This window comes from Microcaecilia unicolor, chromosome 5, assembly GCF_901765095.1.
Source record: "Microcaecilia unicolor chromosome 5, aMicUni1.1, whole genome shotgun sequence".
In the NCBI taxonomy this organism is placed as follows: domain Eukaryota; kingdom Metazoa; phylum Chordata; class Amphibia; order Gymnophiona; family Siphonopidae; genus Microcaecilia; species Microcaecilia unicolor.
The window spans coordinates 360,032,552-360,054,779 of NC_044035.1; the positions used below are offsets into that span (position 1 = coordinate 360,032,552).

Below are 22,228 nucleotides of genomic sequence, written 5' to 3' on the forward strand. Positions count from 1 at the left end.
CTAAGTGTGCTGAACTGGACAATGTTCCAATTACTTCAGAAAACAAATTGGCTTCCGTTCCCAAAAAGTATCAAACTTGAACTCAATATATCAACCGCAGTTGTAAGTACCAGTTCAGACTGCTTAATCTGTGTAAGGGGAAAGTCTCATAATGTCACCTCACTTTGTTCTGAAATATTCTTTTTTTGTTCATGGACATTCAAAGCTCTTGTGACTATATATAATCACTGACAACCCCCAACCACCTATAGTATAAAATGCGGTGGTATAATTTTCATAATTTTTTGTTTTTATAATTATATACATCTTTCTTCACTCTAATATTCATTAGTGCTTAAACAGGCAGTCCTATGGTTTTAAAGCACTCATGTGCTGAAGGACAATCAATTATTCACTTACCTGCATATTTCATATCTTCTCCAGACCCCGCATTTTATACTACAGATGGTTGGGGGCTGTAAGTGATTATATATAGTAACGAGAGCTTTGAATGTCCATGAACAAAAAAAGAATATTTCACGACAAAGCAAGGTAACATTATGCGATTTTCCCCTTACACAGATTAAGCGGGCTGAACTGGACAATGTTAGCACATTTAAACTGACGCTGGACAGAACATCTGCATGAAGGAAGCCCTTCCCTCATTATTCAATACTTCTCTGTGAAATAGTAGTAATACAAAAAGGCAAGTGCATTTTTATAATATACCACTGCGATCCACAAAACAAAATAAGCAAATTCCCACATGCCATCTCTTTCTTTTAATGTAGGCATAGGAAAAAATTATTTTAAATGCTCCCAGGCTTCAACTGAACTCATGTTTTATGTGGGATATAAACGTAATAAATAAGTAAATAAATAGATAGATAGAAAGGACGAATGTTGAGCATCTGATTCTCATAATATGATGTCTGTTTTAGAGACCCATTACCAGGAGAAAAAAATCTCTGCATGAATATAACAGTGCTAGAGTGGTCCTTTAACCAGCTACTCCAAATGACACACTGATTATGATTTATAAACTACTACTAAACATTTCTAGAGTGCTACTAGGGTCACGCAGCACTGTACAATTTAACAATGAAGGACAGTCCCTGCTCAAAGGAGCTTACAATCTAAAGGACGAAATGTCAAGTTGGGGCAGTCTAGATATCCTGGATGGAGGTATAATGGTTAGGTGCCGAAGGCGACATTGAAGAGGTGGGCTTTGAGTAAGGATTTGAAGATGGGCAGGGAGGGGGCCTGGCGAATGGGCTCAGGGAGTTTATTCCAGGCATAGGGTGAGGCGAGGCAGAAAGGGCGGAGCCTGGAGTTGGCGGTGGTGGAGAAGGGTACTATTCTATGAAAAGTTATTCCATTATTATACTTCCTCTGTATACAGCCATACGCTGCAAGTCAGTATGTTTGAAAATATAAGTCAGTTTAAATAAAAATGCTACTAACAACAAAGAAGAATGTGGATGCAGCAGCTCAAAGGTTTGTTTGTTTGTACAGCGATGACAGCTGCTGGCTTCAACTCTCTCTCACACACATACACACCTGCACATACCACAGATCACCTGGTGGTCTAGTGACTGCTTTGGGTCAGGAAAGGTCCTCACGCTTTCCTGCCCGCTTGTTTAAAATGACTGCCGAGACTTCATGCAGTGACCAAGGTGCCAATATGCAGGAAACCAAGGGGTTGTAGGGGGGGGGGGGGAGGGACCTGGCACCACCAGGTATACTCCCTAACCAGAGTTCCAATCTGCAGAACCTCAACCCCTATCCAGGCTCAACTGGGATGGGCAAGGAGCCAGATCAATCTAGAGCTGCACAGTTATGACCCTCCACCTGCTACATAGAGAGAATACTGAAGAGAAGCTGGCTGCACATGACCACATATAGCTATCTCTGAAGTTCTTTCTCTATCGCCACCTGCTGGAAGAGGGACATAACCCACAAGGCTCTGGCTTGATCTGTGGGACGCTATGGAACAGCACTTATATATGGTCTGTATTTGTGCATATCTAGTCTTCTACACATGCGTAACAGAATTATCACCATATTTTGCTTTGATGACCCATAAACATGGGCTGGTTCTATCTGCATGATAACATCTGCTACACTGTACCAAGTGGCTAGAACACTGATTTTCAAACCAGTCCTTGGAGATATCCCGAGAACCTCAACTGGCTGGGTGGGCCCTGAGGACTGGGTTGAAAACCCCTGGGCTAGAAATTTGGGCTCAGAACCAGCACGTCTCCACTCTGAGGACAAGCCAGTGTTCTCTCCCTGGATGGTCTGAAATACATCTGCCAGAGCCATTGTCTATCACAGTGAGTACTTAGACACACATTTGACATACAAAGAGCTGTGGTTTCTTATTTTATTCATAGAAAATCGTATAGACCTCTAATCCAGCAGCTTTTGCTACGACAGTCATATTAATTCTGTAGTGCAGACACCCCCCACCAAACTGAGCCAGGTAAAAAGGCCCAGTGCAGGCCAGAGCGTTCAATAAGTTTTCCATAAAATGTACTCCCATGTTCCAGTTATGGTTCATTCCTTATTGGGCTCCAGAGGCTGAGCAGGCTGACCCCCTTCACCCCGAGAATCCTGCTGCAGTTCCCCCTCAATGGCAAAGTCTTGCTGCTGCGGCAGCTTCTCCTCACAGCTCACTTCCAGCAGCTCTTGTCGCAGATCATCTGTGGACACTAATCCAGCGCCTGAACTCTCCTGGGGGGCTGCTGCTGGCTCTCCACTTAAGCTGCTCTCTAGCAGAAAAACCATCTCTTTCTGTGGTAGAACAGATCCCAGGGCCTCCTGCACCGGAGTCACATCCAGGTAGCCAAGATTGCCATGCTGCTGTAGCTGGGTGGCTGGAATACCTGAAAAGGAAGCAGAGAGCAAGAGGATTGGACCAGAACCGTGGGTTCATTCAAAAAAATGCCTTCAAAAGTACTTCTGTGCCTTCATGAACCAGGTTTCTGGACTGTTCCCAGTAACAATACCCATGTGTGAAATGCCTATTCCAATAGATCTTTCTGTTTTCCTATTTTTACACCCCCACTGAACAACTGTATTTTTTTTTTGTTTGTTACATTTGTACCCCGCACTTTCCCACTCATGGCAGGCTCAATGCGGCTTACATGGGGCAATGGAGGGTTAAGTGACTTGCCAGAGTCACAAGGAGCTGCCTGTGCCGGGAATCAAACTCAGTTCCTCAGTTCCCCAGGACCAGAGTCCACCACCCTAACCACTAGGCCACTCCTCCACTGTTGCTACTATTTGAGATTCTACATGGAATGTTGCTATTCCACTAGCAACATTCCATGTAGAAGTCAGCCCTTGCAGATCACCAATGTGGCCGCGCAGGCTTCTGCTTCTGTGAGTCTGACGTCCTGCACGTACGTACGTGCAGGATGTCAGACTCACAGAAACAGAAGCCTGCGCAGCCTTCTACATGGAATGTTGCTAGTGGAATAGCAACATTCCATGTAGAATCTCCAATAGTAGCAACATTCCATGTAGAATCTCCAATAGTATCTATTTTATTTTTGTTACATTTGTACCCTGCGCTTTCCCACTCATGGCAGGCTCAATGCAGCTTACATGGGGCAATGGAGGGTTAAGTGACTTGCCCAGAGTCACAAGCAGCTGCCTGTGCCTGAAGTGGGAATCAAACTCAGTTCCTCAGTTCCCCAGGACCAAAGTCCACCACCCTAACCACTAGGCCACTCCTCCACTCCACAGAGGAAATGCTTTTACAAAATCGCCTCCGTATTTCTCCCTATCCCTCTCATTTAAGAGTATAACATTGCTAATTCCAAAAGGCCCTCTAGGTCTCTGTACAGGGAATTATTCAAGAGGACCTCCTGTCGGGCTCTGATTATCTCCCCCACACCTTTGTTGGCAGATTGCTTTATAGCTGTTCTAAGTGTGGTAAAAGCTTTGGTTGTAATGTAAATCTCAAAGTGCATCAGAAAGTCCACAAGGGAGAGAAACCATTTGCATGTACAGAGTCTGGTAAAAGCTTTAGTCAAAAGGTAAACCTCACAATGCACCAGAGAATACACACAAGAGTGAAACCATTTGCATGTCCTGAGTGTGGTAAAAGCTTTGGTTGGAAAGAAAGCCTCACACGGCATCAGAGAATGCACACAGGGATGAAACTATTTACATGCACTGAGGAGGTAAAAGCTTCAATTGTATTGGGACAGGTAATTAGGGAATGTACACTCTTGCTATGAAGTATGGAAAAATAGCACTCTGGTATTTAGATATATATAATGAGACCTCCTTTTTATCTAATTCAAAGCCCAAATCTACAGATAAACAATAGACACAAGGCTCAGATGTTATAAAAGAAATAGAAAGCTTGGCATCAGGTAGAATAGTGGAAAAGTGACATCCCAGGAAAGCAATAGGGCATCCTTGGAGACACTGCAGTGGACTTTATAAAATGCTCCCAGGTACACATCTCACTACTGCTCCCTTACCTTGTCTACTGAGCCCCCCCAAAACCCACTACCCCCAACTGTACAACACTACCATAGCCCTTATAAGTGAAGGGAGCACCAACATGTGGGTACAGTGGGTTTCTGGTGGGTTCTGGAGGACTCACAGTTTCCTCCACAAGTGTAACAGGTAGGGGGAGGTAGAAGCCTGGGTCCACCTGTCTGAAGTGCACTGCGCCCACCACTAGACTATTCCAGGGACCTGCATGCTGTTCTAATGGACCTGAGTATAACATCAGAGTCTGGCAAGTAATATTTTTAATCACATTTTTTTGGGGTGGGTGGGGTTAGTGTCCACTGGGGGAGTAAGGACATCTTTTTGAGTGAAGTGGACGAGTAGCCAAGTGGTTAGTGCAGTGGACTTTGTTCCTGGGGTAGTGGGTTCAATTCCCACTGCAGCTATTCGTTACAAAAGCCTGGATCATTTACTGCAAGAGTTTTGAAGGGGGGAACGGGTGGGGAGGGATGCTATGTTAAAATGTGTTATATGCTAGGTCCATTGAATATTTCTTTGGTGTTTTGCTGTCTTGCATTGAAAATGGACAAATTTATCTTGATTGTTCTTTTTCTTATTCATTAATAAAAATCTATTGTTTAAAAAAAAAAAAAACAGGTCTAGCTCAAAACATCTAAGTATTAGTCCTGGACGTTTTTGTTTTGATCCATAATGGCTGAAAGGAACGCCCAAGTCCTGGCTTGAACACACCCGACAGACCCCCTTGAGATTTAGACATCCTTCTGACGGACTTCAGAGAAAAACGTCTAAGAAGAGGATTTGAGAGATAAATGGCCAAATGGACGTTTTTCTCTTTTGAAAATGAGCCCCAAAGTTATTCAAAATTGTTAAATCGCAAGAGGATTGTGAAAAATTGTAAGATGGCCTTACGAGACTGGGCATCCAAATGGCAGATGACATTTAATGTGAGCAAGTGCAAAATGATGCATGTGGGAAAGAGGAACCCGAATTATAGCTACGTAATGCAAGGTTCCACATTAGGAGTCACCAACCAGGAAAGGGACCTAGATGTCACAGCTGATAAGTTAAAACCCTCTGCTACGTGTGTGCAGTGGTGGCTAAAAAAGCAAAGAGAAAGTTAGGTATTATTAGGAAAGAAATGGAAAATAAAAATGAGAATGTTATGCCTTTGTATTGCTCCACCAATACTGTGCGCAATTCTGGACACAGCATCTAAAAAAAGATACAGCAGAATTAGAAAAGGTACAGAGAAGGGTGACGAAAATGATAAAGGGAATGAGGCGACTTCTTTATGAGGAATGCTAAAGCAGCTAGAGCTCTTTAGCTTGGAGAAGAGATGGCTCAGGGGAGATACGATAGAAGTCTATAAAATAATGAGTGGAGTGGAAGGCGTAGACGTGAATCACTTGTTTACTTGTTCCAAAAATATTAGGACTAGGGGACATGTGATGAAGCTACAAAGTAGTACATTTAAAACAAACCAGAGAAAATATTTCTTCACTCAACATGCAATTAAACTCTGGAATTTGTTGCCAGAGAATGTGGTAAAAGCAGTTAGCTTAGCATGGTTTAAAAAAGGGTTGGCTCGTTTCCTAAAAGAAAAGTCCATAAGCCATTATTAAGTTGGACTTGGAAAAATCCACTGCTTATTTCTAGGATAAGCAGCATAAAATCGGCTTTACAATTTTGGGATCTTTTGGCCACTGTTGGAAACAAAACAGGATACTGGACTTGATGGACCCTCCACCTATCACACTATGGAAATGCTTATGTTCTTACGTACTGTGTTTAAGGGAGGCTTTTTCAGAATTTTTAAAATTCTAATTTTTTTGTTTAGATTTCTCTTCCTGGCTTTCCTCTTTTGCTTTTTATTTGTTATGTACTCATCCACAGCCATTCAAGAATCCAACAACGCATCAACATTAAAAACATGTTAAAACCTCAATAAATTTAAGTTAAAGAAAAAAGCAGGTGGAGAAAGGCAGCTGGTCACTTAATTCCCTCTTACCAAGTATCTGTGCTATTTGGGAGGGAGGGAAGAGGAGCTGGAGGCAGCGGTTTAGGTACGGCAGAAGGTCTTCTAGGAACGCAGTGCAGAACTGAACAAAGAGCTCCTGCTCTTTGCTGCTAAAGGCAGCTTCCTCAGCCTGGTGGAAGGCCAGGATTATCTTTGTCACCTGCATGAGGGAGAGAAAGGAGACCCTGGTCAGGAGAAAGGTCACTGTTTTCATGTCAGAACTGGCCTTGGGTGGGCTATGGTACCATGTGCTTTCATCTCAACTGTCTCACCTCAACCCAGCCATCACACCGATAGAACCTAGCTAATATGGACCCTGAGCAATGTCAGGTCACTTCCCCAGGAGCTGTGCAGCTTAACCCAAGGAGCAGGAATCAAACGCATGTGCTGTGCATGACAGTGTGCAGCTCTGCCACTGAGCTAACCAAGCAGTAATGTTTTAATGCTAATGGGAAATGCATGAATGGTTCTGGACAGGCTGCACTTTACACAGCTGGAGCAAATATTGTAAGATCGGATAACTAAGACAATCACAGCAGGATCAGCAATACGACTTCATCCAGCAGGATGGGCCTATAACAGCTCCCAGGAAGCCCCAGACAAAGATCACAGTAGAGGAAAATGCTGGAAGCATTTGCACTTCTTTTTCAACCTTCCAAGGGCCTTTATCCTCTTGCCTTACTGTAAAATGTTTCTGAACATTAAAGTAATCCCCCCCCCCCCCCCACACACACACAAAAAATAAATACAGATCTCCGCTAATGGTGCGTTGTTAAAGAAGCCAAATTCTCTCCCACCCCAGCTTATACAGTATGTGCCCCTGAGTCTGTACCTGGCTAACAGCCTCCTCTAGGGCAGCAGTTACATCCTGGGCCAGCGCTATTGGGCAACAGAGCCGGAGATCATTGAAAGCAGTCAGAATACCATTTAGGAAGCAGGCAAGGGGGGAGAAATCCAGCAGAGCCATGGGTGGCTGCAGGGTTCCTGGCTGGCTGCTGGGCACATTGACCGAGGCAATGGTGCTGCCGCCCAGAACAGCAGGGGCCAGGATCAGGGTGTAGGAATTCATTTCTTCCTGGAATTTAGCCACTGCTTCCTGCAGTGCCGTCTGGAAGGTGGTCAGGGCAACCCGCTGAAAAATGGGAGCCAGTTGTCCGCGAAAGTCAGCCCCCACTCGGCTAAAAGACAGACCAAAGTACATGCACTTGCCCAGCAACGAGTCCAGCCGGCTGCCAACCCCCCTCTGTAGATCATGCTCCAAAGTCTGCAGAAAATGTGCAACCTTCTGCAACACCCAGCCATGGAATATGGCAGCTTCGCTCAATGCCTGATCACTGCACGGAACCAGAAGGGGATCCTCGTCTGAGAAGAGAGCGCGATACTCCGTGATGATGTCAAAAACGTGAACGCGGCACGTCTCGATGGTTTTGGTGATGTGAAAATAAGGGTCATCTTCGGGAATGGAGCTCTGGATAGAGTGGAGCCAGGCATCGCGGGCCTGCAGGAACTTCACACGCAGCTCTGCCTCTGTGAAGATATCCATCCTCCGCAGGTAGCCCAGGACACGCAAGCAGGCAGGCAGCTGGAGACCTGTGCGAAGCTGCTGGACCAGCTGTTCTAGCATCAGCTGTGCCGACTGACGAACCTCCAGGACAATGCTCTGCAATTAAGATCCAAAATGCTTACTGTATACATGCCCAATGTATCAGTCTCCTAGCAAGCATCGCCACAATCCCAGTCACGATCAAGAGAGGACCCCCTCCCCGTACAATCCCAGCCCCACCGGGTGGGTGAAGGTAGAACCCTTATAAACCCTGCTATCTTAGCAAGGGCTCCAGGAAGACGCCCTTCTATGTTCCGAGAAACACTAAGGAAGGTGCTCCCAATATCCCCAGCAACCCAGGATGGGGGACCCCTAGCATCCTATGGGGTATCTTCCTACATCACATGCCTGATTTCCTGCTCTCATAACACATCAGGGTGTTCCGAGGAAAAGGCCTGTCTGCTGCTGTCTAGTGGAAGCTGGGAACAGTTAGGTGAGCTTGAGGCCAAGGCCTGGGTGTCTCACTTGTCCCTACAGTGCCTGCAGTCAATGAGGAAAACAAGCCTCACTGTAAAAGTTAATCTCAACTCCACAAAGTGCTCAAGGCAGGTGCTGAGGACTCTCTCTACTTCTACCCCACTTCACTGGTACTGCTCTCTCTCTTGCATTCCCATCCCATGCTTTTCTTCAGTTCCCTCTCCCCACCATCCACTAGTGATATTATCACTCTCTCCCTCCTCTCCAACAACATGAGCACTAGGAAAACAGCCAGCACGTCTTCCCCCCTAACAGAAAGGCGGGCAATGTTATTTTGATAATGTTTGGACTTCTGTCACTTTATTTTATGATGTCCGCCATTGTTCGTGTTTTCTTGTTTTATTATTGGTTAGGTATTCTGCATTGTGTTTGATATGATGTATGCTGCTAAGAAGAGTACATTGAAATGTATTTAAAAATGTGTATGGTAAGACTTATCCCGGGTTGGGGGGGGGGGGGGGGGGGGGGGGAAGGGGGGTAGGGCAGGGTTACAATTCTATGTAAATTCTCTATGTAAATTGTACAGCGCTGCGTAACCCTAGTAGCGCTTTAGAAACGTTAAGTAGTAGTAGTAGTAATTCTATGTTAAAAACCGAAAAAAGATTGAAGTTACTTGGGAAATTGGTTAAAGATGTTATATTCAATGTTTGTTAATATAATGGGTGCTGTAACCTGATGTAACCAATGAAACAAAATATTGCTTGTATGGTATGTAAGCAAACGTGACTTGTTTTACTGGTGAATAAAGACTTCTTGAAAATCAAAAAAAAGTGTATGGTGCTCAATCAATCTGAACTGCACCTTCTGTACAAGTAGCAGGAGGGCAGAAGATAGCGCTGAACGTTGCTGCCAGAAGCGGGACTACATGCGGGGGGGAGGGTGGGGCCATGGAACTCTGGAATTCGTTGCCAGAGAATGTGGTAAAAGCGGTTAACTTAGCAGAGTTTAAAAAAGGTTTGGATGGCTTCCTAAAGGTAAAGTGCAAACGAACCTTTTCCGGAGATACGAAGGCAGTAGAACGAGAGGACATGAAATGAGATTGAAGGGGGGCAGACTCAAGAAAAATGTCAGGAAGTATTTCTTCACGGAGAGAGTGGTGGATGCTTGGAATGCCCTCCCACGGGAGGTGGTGGAGAGGAAAATGGTAACGGAATTCAAACATGCGTGGGATAAACATAAAGGAATCCTGTTCAGAAGGAAAGGATCCTCAGGAGCTTAACCGAGATTGGATAGCAGAGCCGGTAGTGGGAGGCGGGGCTGGAGGTTGGGAGGCGGGGATAGTGCGGGGCAGACTTATACGGTCTGTGACAGAGCCAGTGGTGGGAGGCGGGACTGGAGGTTGGGAGGCAGGGATAGCGCTGGGCAGACTTATACGGTCTGTGCCAGAGCCGGTGGTGGGAGGCGGGGATAGTGCTGGGCAGACTTATACGGTCTGTGCCATAGCCGGTGGTGGGAGGCAGGGATAGTGCGGGGCAGACTTATACGGTCTGTGACAGAGCCAGTGGTGGGAGGCGGGACTGGAGGTTGGGAGGCAGGGATAGCGCTGGGCAGACTTATACGGTCTGTGCCAGAGCCGGTGGTGGGAGGCGGGGATAGTGCTGGGCAGACTTATACGGTCTGTGCCAGAGCCGGTGGTGGGAGGCAGGGATAGTGCTGGGCAGACTTATACGGTCTGTGCCAGAGCCAGTGGTGGGAGGCAGGGATAGTGCTGGGCAGACTTATACGGTCTGTGCCAGAGCCAGTGGTGGGAGGCAGGGATAGTGCTGAGCAGACTTATACGGTCTGTGCCAGAGCCAGTGGTGGGAGGCAAGGATAGTGCTGGGCAGACTTATACGGTCTGTGCCAGAGCCGGAGGTTGGGATAGCGCTGGGCAGACTTATACGGTCTGTGCCAGAGCCGGTGGTGGGAGGCGGGGATAGTGCTGGGCAGACTTATACGGTCTGTGCCAGAGCTGGTGGTTGGGAGGCAGGATTAGTGCTGGGCAGACTTATACGGTCTATGCCAGAGCCGGTGGTGGGAGGCGGGGATAGTGCTGGGCAGACTTATACGGTCTGTGCCAGAGCCGGTGGTGGGAGGCAGGGATAGTGCTGGGCAGACTTATACGGTCTGTGCCAGAGCTGGTGGTTGGGAGACAGGATTAGTGCTGGGCAGACTTATACGGTCTATGCCAGAGCTGGTGGTTGGGAGGCAGGATTAGTGCTGGGCAGACTTATACGGTCTGTGCCAGAGCTGGTGGTTGGGAGGCGGGGATAGGGCTGGCCAGACTTATACGGTCTGTGCCCTGAAGAGGACAGTACAAATAAAAAAGTAGCACATATGAATTTATCTTCTTGGGCAGACTGGATGGACCGTGCAGGTCTTTTTCTGCCGTCGTCTACTATGTTACTATGTAAATTGGACTTGGGGAAAATCCACTATTTCTGGGATAAGCAGCATAAAATGTTTTGTAGGTTTTTTTTTTAGATCTTGCCAGGTATTTGTGACCTGGATTGGTCACTGTTGGAAGCAGGATGCTGGGCTTGGTGGACCTTTGGTCTGTCCCAGTATGCCAATACTTATGTATAACTGGCCCAATTCATCCTCTTCTCAAGAACAACCCTGGTTCAAGACTCTTGCTGACTGCTCCCACTACTGCATGCAGCAGAAAAAGGCTCCCATTCCAGGCATACCTGGTATGGAAACGTGCATGGCTGTAGAAAATGGGTTCCAGCACCACTGCATGCCTCGCGTGGCACCCACATACAGCAAGGGCTGAAGCCAGAAAAGTGCGTTTTTCAAATTTAACAGGCAGCAACCAGCGGCTGTTCCCAGTGTCCGATGTCTGTCTCTAGCCCACAGTTTGGTTAAGCGTGCTGTACATTCCTATACCAGCATGTAGCATGCATACACACGTGCTTGTGTGTTTTATTCTACCTGGAAATATATGCTTTGTACACAGCAGCATGCCGTGCATACCTGTATGACGGGAATAGACGAATGCTTTTTCTCCAGCCTTCGCACATATGCGGCCAATTCCAGGGCCTCCTCATAGTAGCCATTCCGAACACAAGTATCCATGAGCTGCGGGATCTCCAGCACCTCGAGAATCTCTGTGTGCCGATTCAAGGTCAGACTGTTCTTCCGACGGCTGCAGGCTATCTCCTCTGCCTTCTGCACAAAACTCCTGTTCAAAGGGTAAACAACAGATTTCACAGATAGGCCCGCACACCAGACACACATACAACACCCGGAGGCTCCAAAAGACCATCCTACACATACACTAGAGGATGACCTGAACCCTTTTTTATTTTTCAGCTTTGGCCAATATCAAATCTTTGGCCAAAATCTGCTAATCTGTTTCAGCTGCTACCAAAACAGCTGATCCACCCCCCCCACCCCACCCCCAGGTCTACCTTACCACACTGGTAGTTTAATGGCAATCCCCAGTCATTCCTGCCCATGTTGCCTTTGCAGTCAAAATGGATGCTACTGGAGATTGCAGCAGCCACCGTGGGAGTGGAGCTGGCACAGGTAGGATGACTAGCCACTCGAGCACCAGGGTAGTACCACCAGGCTGGGGGAGGGGAGGAAGGCAGGGAAGGAAGGGATTGAGCAAGTGGAAGCTCCTTCAGCTCAGGGGCAGCAGGTGTGAGGGAGGAGAAGAAGCAGCACACAACAAAGAACAAAAAGTTCGGTTTCAACTGAAACCAAATGCAGATTTCAGGCTGGTTTTTGACAGAGAAACAAACTCTGTTGGCCTCTAACGCACACAAACGCCCAAGCTCCCAGATTGTCCTACCCACAGAAAAAGTACCTGTATGTAATAAATATAAACCACTTTGGTTGTACCACAGAAAGATTAAATATCAAATCTATGACCCTTTAAGAGGAAAGATGGAGGAAGTGCCATATGAAGGGCTGCTGATAGGTAAGGGTGAAGTTTGCTAATGGGCAATTTGGGAGGACAGCAAGGGCTGCTGATGGAAGAGGAGGTTAAGGGGGGGTGATGGGGAAGGGAGTTTGAAGGCTGCTGATGAGGGAGAAGGAGGGGGAGATGGGGAAGGGAGTTTGAAGGCTGCTGATGGAAGAGGAACTCACACACTGGCTCAGAAAATATGCCAAATCTCAATGCAAACTTGACATTTGCCCCACCAGCCTAATAAGAGCCGCACCCAAACAATTCAAAAAAGACCTCACGAACCAAGTAAATTACAGACTCCTAAATGGTCTCTTCCCCTTGGAAAAAGGAAATATCTTACTCACTCCGCTGCCAAAAGATGCTAAGGAAAGCACAATGGACCTAACCAACTACCGACCAGTTGCCTCAATCCTGCTCATAACAAAATTGATGGAAGGCATAGTGACGAAACAACTCACGGAATACCTAACCAAACACTCAATTCTACATGAGTCTCAATCAGGATTTCGATCAAATCATAGCACTGAAACTGTACTAGTGTCTGCAATGAACTCATTCAAGAAAACAATTGCAACCGGCAAGAATATACTCGTACTACAATTCGACATGTCTAGTGCTTTCGACATGGTGGACCATGGAATATTACTACACCTATTAGAATACTTCGGAAACGGAGGCCCAGTTCTCAAATGGTTCAAAGGATTCCTCACCACCAGATCCTACCAAGTAACAACGAATACTGACAGATCACCACCTTGGACACCGGAATGTGGAGTTCCTCAAGGATCCCCCCTTTCACCAACTATTTTCAACCTTATGATGATACCACTAGCCAAACTCCTAGCAAATCAAAACCTTAACCCCTACATATATGCTGATGATGTCACGATCCACATCCCGTTCAAAAGTGATCTAAATGAAATAACCAACAAGATCAACCAGAGCCTCCAAATCATGCACTCCTGGGCAGACTCATTCCAGTTAAAACTTAATGCAGAAAAAACTCAATGTCTAGTTCTCACTTCCCAATATAATACAAACAACTACCCCAACATAACCACACCATACTGCACACTTCCCATTTCTGAAAATCTGAAAATTCTTGGAGTTACTATTGACCGAAACCTCACACTTGACACCCATGTGAAGAATACAACGAAAAAAATGTTCTACTCGATGTGGAAACTCAAAAGAATAAAACCTTTTTTCCCAAGAAATATCTTCTGCACCCTAGTACAGTCACTAGTGATAAGTCACCTGGACTACTGCAACACTCTGTACGCAGGTTGTAAAGAACAGACCATTAAAAAACTCCAAACAGCCCAGAACACCGCAGCCCGACTCATTTTTGGAAAAACTAAATATGAAAGTGCGAAGCCCCTATGAGAGAAACTACACTGGCTCCGACTCAAGGAACGAATTGAGTTCAAGATCTGTACGACCGTACACAAAATCATTCACGCAGATGCCCCATTCTACATGTTAAACCTAGTGGACTTACCGCCCAGAAACGCCAAAAGATCAGCCCGCAAATTCCTCCATCTGACCTTCCCCAGCTGTAAAGGAATTAAATACAAATAGGCATATGCTACTACCTTTGCGTACAAAAGCACACAGATATGGAATGCACTACCCATGGCCCTGAAAACCATGGACAACTTAACCAGCTTTCGCAAATCTTTGAAGACATATCTCTTCAACAAAGCCTACAAAAGACATCCTAATGAAACTAATCCCTCCTAAACCACACAAGTGCTTCAAAAACACCTCTCACACGACCTTACCTATCACCTTTCCATTTAAATCCTCATCTACCTTCAGCTTATTACCGACTGTATTTAAGATCATGTAATGACTATATCATAATAACACTGTAAGCCACATTGAGCCTGCAAAAAGGTGGGATAATGTGGGGTACAAATGCAATAAATAAATAAAGGGGGGTGACGGGGGAGGAAGTTTGAAGGCTGCTGATGGGGGAGGGGGAGACGGGGAAGGGAGTTTGAAGGCTGCTGACGGGGGAGGAGGTGGAGGAGAGTTTGAGGTCTGCTGATGGGGGAGGGGGAGACGGGGAAGGGAGTTTGAAGGCTGCTGACGGGGGAGGAGGTGGAGGAGAGTTTGAGGTCTGCTGATGGGGGAGGGGAAGACGGGGAAGGGAGTTTGAAGGCTGCTGATGGGGGTGGAGGGGAGTTTGAGGGCTGCTGATGGGGGAGGGGGGAAAGGAGTTTGAAAGCTGCTGATGGGGGGGAAGGGAGTTTGAAGGCTGCTGATGGGAGTGGAGGGGAGTTTGAAGGCTGCTGACGGGGGAGGAGGTGGAGGAGAGTTTGAGGGCTGCTGATGGGGGAGGGGGAGACGGGGAAGGGAGTTTGAAGGCTGCTGATGGGGGAGGAGGAGAGTTTGATGGCTGCTGACGGGGGAGGAGGTGGAGGAGAGTTTGAGGGCTGCTGATGGGGGAGGGGGAAAGGGAGTTTGAAGGCTGCTGACCGGGGAGGAGGTGGAGGAGAGTTTGAGGGCTGCTGATGGGGGAGGGGGGAAGGGAGTTTGAAGGCTGCTGATGGGGGAGGAGGTGGAGGAGAGTTTGAGGGCTGCTGATGGGGGAGGGGGAGACGGGAAAGGGAGTTTGAAGGCTGCTGATGGGGGAGGAGGTGGAGGGGAGTTTGAGGGCTGCTGATGGGGGAGGGGGGAAGGGAGTTTGAAAGCAGCTGATGGGGGAGACGGGGAAGGGAGTTTGAAGGCTGCTGACGGGGGAGGAGGTGGAGGAGAGTTTGAGGGCTGCTGATGGGGGAGGGGGGAAGGGAGTTTGAAGGCTACTGATGGGGGAGGAGGTGGAGGGGAGTTTGAGGGCTGCTGATGGGGGAGGGGGGAAGGGAGTTTGAAGGCTGCTGACGGGGGAGGAGGTGGAGGAGAGTTTGAGGGCTGATGGTGTGTGAGGTTGGATGGGGAAGAGAGTTTGAGGGCTGCTGATGGGGGGAAGAGAGTTTGAGGGCTGCTGATGGGGGGGAAGGGAGTTTGAAGGCTGCTGATGGGGGAAGAGGTGGAGGAGAGTTTGAGGGCTGCTGATGGGGAGGGGGAGACGGGAAAGGGAGTTTGAAGGCTGCTGATGGGGGAGGAGGTGGAGGGGAGTTTGAGGGCTGCTGATGGGGGAGGGGGGAAGGGAGTTTGAAAGCAGCTGATGGGGGAGACGGGGAAGGAAGTTTGAAGGCTGCTGACGGGGGAGGAGGTGGAGGAGAGTTTGAGGGCTGCTGATGGGGGAGGGGGGAAGGGAGTTTAAAGGCTACTGATGGGGGAGGAGGTGGGGAGTTTGAGGGCTGCTGATGGGGGAGGGGGGAAGGGAGTTTGAAGGCTGCTGACGGGGGAGGAGATGGAGGAGAGTTTGAGGGCTGATGGTGGGTGAGGTTGGATGGGGAAGAGAGTTTGAGGGCTGCTGATGGGGGGAAGAGAGTTTCAGGGCTGCTGATGGGGGGGAAGGGAGTTTGAAGGCTGCTGATGGGGGAGGAGGTGGAGGGGAGTTTGAGGGCTGCTGATGGGGGAGGAGGTGGAGGAGAGTTTGAGGGCTGATGGTGGGTGAGGTTGGATGGGGAAGAGAGTTTGAGGGCTGCTGATGGGGGAGGGGGAAGAGAGTTTGAGGGCTGCTGATGGGGGAGGAGGTGGAGGGGAGTTTGAAGGCTGCTGATGGGGGAGGGGGAAGAGAGTTTGAGGGCTGCTGATGGGGGAGGTGGAGGAGAGTTTGAGGGCTGATGGTGGGGGAGGGGGTGGAGGGGAGTTTGAGGGCTGAAGGTGGGTGAGGTTGGACGGGGAAGAGAGTTTGAGGGCTGATGGTGGGGGAGGGGTGGAGGGGAGTTTGAGGGCTGATGGTGGGTGAGGTTGGACGGGGGAAGAGAGTTTGAGGGCTGATGGTGGGGGGGGGATGGGGAAGAGAGTTTGAAGGTTGCTGATGGGGGAGGAGGTGGAGGAGAGTTTGAGGGCTGCTGATGGGGGAGGGGGAAATGGGGAAGGGAGTGAAATGCGAGGGCTGATGGTGGGTGAGGTTGGATGGGGAAGAGAGTTTGAAGGCTGCTGATGGGGGTGGAGGGGAGTTTGAGGGCTGCTGATGGGGGAGGAGGTGGAGGGGAGTTTGAGGGCTGCTGATGGGGGAGGAGGTGGAGGAGAGTTTGAGGGCTGATGGTGGGTGAGGTTGGATGGGGAAGAGAGTTTGAGGGCTGCTGATGGGGGAGGGGGAAGAGAGTTTGAGGGCTGCTGATGGGGGAGGAGGTGGAGGGGAGTTTGAAGGCTGCTGATGGGGGAGGGGGAAGAGAGTTTGAAGGCTGCTGATGGGGGAGGTGGAGGAGAGTTTGAGGGCTGATGGTGGGGGAGGGGGTGGAGGGGAGTTTGAGGGCTGATGGTGGGTGAGGTTGGACGGGGGAAGAGAGTTTGAGGGCTGATGGTGGGGGAGGGGGTGGAGGGGAGTTTGAGGGCTGATGGTGGGTGAGGTTGGACGGGGGAAGAGAGTTTGAGGGCTGATGGTGGGGGAGGGGGTGGAGGGGAGTTTGAGGGCTGATGGTGGGTGAGGTTGGACGGGGGAAGCTGCTTCTTTAACCCTTCTCCGGCCAGACCTGCAGCTCTGCTGGAAGGGGGGCAGTTTGTCCAGCAGTCGGTCCAGGCTGTTCTGCACCTGGCCGAAGCGTCGGTAGATGTCTTCGGTGCACTCGGCCGTTCGGATGAAGGTCTTGTAGTTGGAGAAGGCCAAGTCCCGGGTCTGCTGCAGGATCTGCGCCCGCTCCTCGGCCAATCGCTCCGGCTCCCGCACCAGCTTGTCCAGGGCCGACGAGCTCAGCTCCAGCAGGTAGGCGGTGAAGTCCGGCCGCTCCCGCCAGCTGTCCGGGAAACTGTCCCGGAAGATCGAAGCCAGGATGCTCTCGTCCTCCACGTCCACCGCCGCCATCTTGGAAGCGGCACAGAGACTGCGCACCAGTCAGGAAACGTCATCGTCCAATTTCCGGCTCTAACCGCCGCCATCTTGGGAATGGCGGCGTCAGCGCAGCGGGGAGGACGTCGTCACGTTCTGCCGTCACCGCCGCCATCTTGGGAATGGCGGCATCAGCGCAGTGGGGAGGACGTCATCACGCTGTGAACGTTATCGCTGCCATCTTGGGAATGGAGGCATCAGCGCAGTGGGGAGGACGTCATCACGCTGTGAACGTTATCGCTGCCATCTTGGGAATGGAGGCATCAGCGCAGCGGGGAGTACGTCATCACGCTGTGAACGTTATCGCTGCCATCTTGGGAATGGCGGCATCAGCGCAGTGGGGAGGACGTCATCACGCTGTGGCCGTCACCGCCGCCATCTTAGGAGTGGCGGCACCAGCGCAAACCAAGGAGGTGTAACCTGTCCAGACTTGGCCCGGACGCTCTCGCTCTTCCTTCTTCTCTCTGGTTCCTGTTTCCGGCCGCGTCTCATGTGTGTTTGCGGAGAGCTAATGAGACGGGACTCGAGAGGAAAATGCGGCCACTAACCGAGGACGAGACCAGGGCTCTGTTCGAGAAACTCTCCAAATAGTGAGTTGGGGGACAGGGAGCAGCCTTTAGGAAGCCGTCCACACCTTTTTTAAACTCTGCTAAGCTAATCGCCTTTAACACATTCTCTAGCAACGAATTCCAGAGTTTAATTACATGTTGAATGAAGAAACTTTTTCTCCGATTTGTTTTAAATTTACTACATTGTAGCTTCATCGCATGCTAGTCCTAGTATTTCTGGAAAGAGTAAACAAATGATTCACGTCTACCCATTCCACTCATTTTATAGACCTCTATCATATCTCCCCTCAGCTGCCTTTTCTCCAAGCTGAAGAGCCCCAGCCACTTTAGCCTTTCCTCATAGGGAAGTCGTCCCATCCCCTTTATCATTTTCATCGCCCTTCTCTGCACCTTTTCTAATTCCACTATACATCATGCAAGGTTCCACGTTAGGAGTCACGGATCAAGAAAGGGATCTAGGTGTCGTTGTTGATGATACGTTGAAACCTTCTGCTCAGTGTGCTGCTAAACAGAAAATTGTCATTTAGTAGTTACGTGATCTGGACACTGATGAAGCCTCTCTGTCGCTGTAAATGTATTGAAATGATTGGTCTGAGCGGCAGGCCTGAAGCCTCGCGTTCTATTTATTTAATTTACCGCCTGTGAACACACTAAGTATTTTCCTGTCCGGTTCACAAACTACATTTGTACCGAGACTACGGAGGGGTTAAGTGACTTTTCCAAGATCACAAGAAGCTTCAGTAAGATTTAAATCCTGGGTCTCTAACCATTAGGCTATTCTTCCTTTGAATGTGAGCAATTTCATTATAAAAACAGCTGCACCCTGCGGATCTAAGATCCCTGGGTTGACTAGGGCATTGATACCTTAGGAGGTCTAGAGGCCAGGTTATAAAGTGGTGAGAGAACGTTCTTTAGTGATTAATCATGGTTTCTTTTTCCTAGCATTGGAGAAAACATTAAGTTGCTTGTGGACCGGCCAGACGGTACCTACTGCTTTCGTTTGCATAACGAGCGGGTGTATTATGTCAGGTAAGAGCTCTGGATGCTGTGTGAGCTTTCTGGGAGACATACCAGCCCACACGCCTCAGCTTGCAACATGATGTCTCTGTCGCCATGCACCACTTTCAAAACTTAACACTTTCTTTTTCCTGCTTTAGCACTGGTGCTCCTTCAAGATAATAGTTACTTTATACTTTATGTAACATTTAGGTCATGCTTTTCCAGCAGTAATTCAAAGTGCCTTACGTTCAGCAGCTACTCTGTTCTGAATCTCTTGAGAGCAAGTCTGCATGTGAATTAATTATCTACCTTTGAGGAATTAATCTGTGAATTTGCTGCTTTTCAGTGAGAAGATTTTAAAGTTGGCAACAAGCATTGCCCGAGATAAGTTGGTATCGCTAGGGACCTGCTTTGGGAAGTTCACCAAAACCCAGAAGTTTCGTCTGCATGTTACAGCTCTGGACTACCTTGCTCCATATGCCAAGGTCAGCATTCTAGTCACTGGGATCCTCCTAGTAGGGAGGCAGATACTGATCAGTGCCTGGAGTCTCAACCCAAAACTAATGCATTCTCATTGGCCTTTTTGTATGTTTCAGTACAAAGTCTGGGTAAAACCAGGATCAGAACAGTCCTTTCTGTATGGGAACCATGTGTTGAAATCTGGGTTGGGCCGGATCACAGAGAACACAAACCAGTACCAAGGAGTGGTGGTGTACTCCATGTCTGATGTTCCCTTGGTGAGTATGGGTGGGGGAATAGATTGTAGTCCAGGGGTTCCCAAACCTGATCCTGGAGGCAGCCCAGCCAGTTAGGTCTTCAGGATATCCACAAAGAATATTCATGAGACAGGTTTGCATCCAGTGGAGGCAGTGCATGCAAATCTGTCTCATGAATATTCATTGTGGATATCCTGAAGACCTAATTGGCTGGGCTGCCTCCAGGATCAGGTTTTGGAACCTTTGTCGTAGTTTAATGGCTGAAATCTCCAGCCTGGAGGGAGGAGGGGCTGTGGCATCAGGCAAGGGGGGTGGGGCTGAATACCACCCCCCAGAACAATGGAAGATACAGGGAAATAGTATAGAAGTTTTTATTAAAAAATAAACACATAAAATGCTGAAGCAACCTAAAAAGTTTTTTTTTTGGGGGGGGGGGGGGGGCTCGATGGCAATCTTGTAGGTGAGTCCTAATATTCTATCTCAAAAGGGATGAGTAGGCTAGAGGTAGTCCAGGGAAAGGCACCCGAAATGAGGTGGGGGTTCCTGTATGAGATAAGACCAAGGAACCATCGGCATGCTAGAGGATAGAAGAGATGGGGAAAGATATTATTCACTTGAAAGGAAATTGTAGAACTAGGAATCATGAGGGTGAAGAATGTCAGGAAATATTATTTCGTGAAAAAGGTGGTGGATGCCTGGACTACTGAAGTGTTGGGAGCAAAAACGTAACAGAATTTAAAAAAGCCTGGGCGAAGCACAGGTGAAAGCTGGAGACAACAGGATGGTAATGAAACACTGGGGTAACCTGAAACAGCAGTGGGCTTTCAAAAAACTGTGACAACACAGTGATGCTGTGGTGAAAAGCGATCTAGCTACCTATTTCGATTTCAGCTTGTACATAAACTACTACTACTATTTAGCATTTCTATAGCGCTACAAGGCGTACGCAGCGCTGCATAAACATAGAAGAAAGACAGTCCCTGCTCAAAGAGCTTACAATCTAATAGACAAAAAATAATCAAATCAATTAATGTGTACAGGAAGGAGGAGAGGAGGGTAGGTGGAGTTGAGTGGTTACGAGTCAAAAGCAATGTTAAAGAGGTGGGCTTTCAGTCTAGATTTAAAGGTGGCCAAGGATGGGGCAAGACGTAGGGGCTCAGGAAACAGGTAGCTAGATCGCTTTTCACCACAGCATCACTAACCTCGATGGCTGTGGGGATTATTACAAAATTTGGTAATAACCCAGAGGGAGGGGGTCGGAGGGTTGGTTTACATATTGGTCTAGAGCGGGGGGGGGGGGGGGGGTGTTCTCAACCCAGTCCTCAGGACCCACCTAGCCAGTCAGGTCTTCAGGATATTCACAGTGAATATGCATGAGCGAGATTTGCTTGCCCTTCCTCCGTTGTATTTAACTTTAGCTCGTGTGGATTCATTGTAGGTATCCTGAAAACCTGACTGGCTAGGTGGGTCCCGAGGACTGGGTGGAGAGCCCCTGCTCTAGTAAAAGTAACGGTGAAGATAGCAACCTCAGGAAAATGGAGGCCATGGCACAATTAGGGAAAGGAAAAGGGGTGAAGAGGATTAGTGGGGGAGAAAGGTTGATAAGAGAAGTAAAAGGAGGCGTGAAAATGTTGACACAGTGGCAGGATGGAATAAATGTACAAATGGGAGGAATCTGATCTAGGCAGACTTGTTAAGCCCAAAATGGTCTCTTAGTAGACTGATATTATCTAATCCTTCCTTATTTCAGTGGTTCCCAAACCTGGTCCTGGAGGCCCCCCCAGCCAGTCAGGTTTTCAGGAATATTCATGAGAGAGATTTGCATGCACTGCCTTCACAACATGCAAATCTCTCTCATGAATATTCATTGTGGGTATCCTGAAAACCTGACTGGCTGGGGGGCCTCCAGGACCGGGTTTGGGGACCACTTCCTTAGTTAATTTTGTCTCACAACCAGAAAAGGATAGTTCTATAATCGAGAAAATGAACCCTTCCAGAAAGGGTGGGAGATGACATCCTCCTCCCTCCTCTTGTGGTCCTATTTCAGGTGACGTGCTGTGTGGGATGGGGGGAGATCATGGAAAGGTAAAAAAAAAAGGCTAGACACCTCCTCTTAATTTACCCACCAGGGCTTTGGAGTGGCTGCTAAGTCCACACAGGAGTGCCGGAAGATGGATCCCATGGCCATTGTGGTCTTTCACCAGGCTGACATCGGTGAATATGTGCGACACGAGGAGACACTTACGTAGATATAGTCCAGCGCCGGAATACTACAGCATCGCATTGGACATCCCCCTCTATAAGGGGGTAGGAGTAAAAAGCCTTCATCTGTAAACTGTGCCTGAAGCAGCTGTGTGAGATCTGGACACCACCCCCCACCCCCTCCCCTCCTAAGGGAGAGACACTGCTCAAATGCAGAGTTCTTGTAGAGAAAGTGCTGCTTCCGGCCTGGCCTTGAGACTGTTGTTACAGATACTCGGACAGTTGCTTTTGACATCATTTCTTTTAAGAGGGCTGAGTTCTCTTTAAAG

At 48.4% G+C, this 22,228-nt stretch overlaps 2 protein-coding genes across 2 annotated transcripts; one reads left to right on the plus strand and one right to left on the minus strand.

Moving 5' to 3' along the window:
- Positions 1-2,351: 2,351 nt before the first annotated feature.
- On the minus strand, positions 2,352-17,396 carry COG8 (component of oligomeric golgi complex 8). Its single transcript, XM_030204652.1, has 5 exons — positions 17,061-17,396; positions 11,526-11,733; positions 7,323-8,150; positions 6,482-6,650; positions 2,352-2,867 (listed from the first exon to the last, which is right to left on the minus strand). The coding sequence occupies exons 1-5, from the start codon at positions 17,387-17,389 to the stop codon at positions 2,539-2,541; spliced, it is 1,863 nt and encodes a 620-aa protein (XP_030060512.1). The 5' UTR covers positions 17,390-17,396; the 3' UTR covers positions 2,352-2,538.
- A 452-nt stretch (positions 17,397-17,848) lies between these two features.
- Positions 17,849-22,218, plus strand: NIP7 (nucleolar pre-rRNA processing protein NIP7). Its single transcript, XM_030204654.1, has 5 exons — positions 17,849-18,003; positions 18,925-19,011; positions 19,328-19,466; positions 19,578-19,718; positions 21,827-22,218. Exons 1-5 carry the CDS (start codon positions 17,948-17,950, stop codon positions 21,944-21,946), a joined length of 543 nt encoding a protein of 180 aa, XP_030060514.1. The 5' UTR covers positions 17,849-17,947; the 3' UTR covers positions 21,947-22,218.
- The last annotated feature ends 10 nt before the right edge of the window (positions 22,219-22,228 follow it).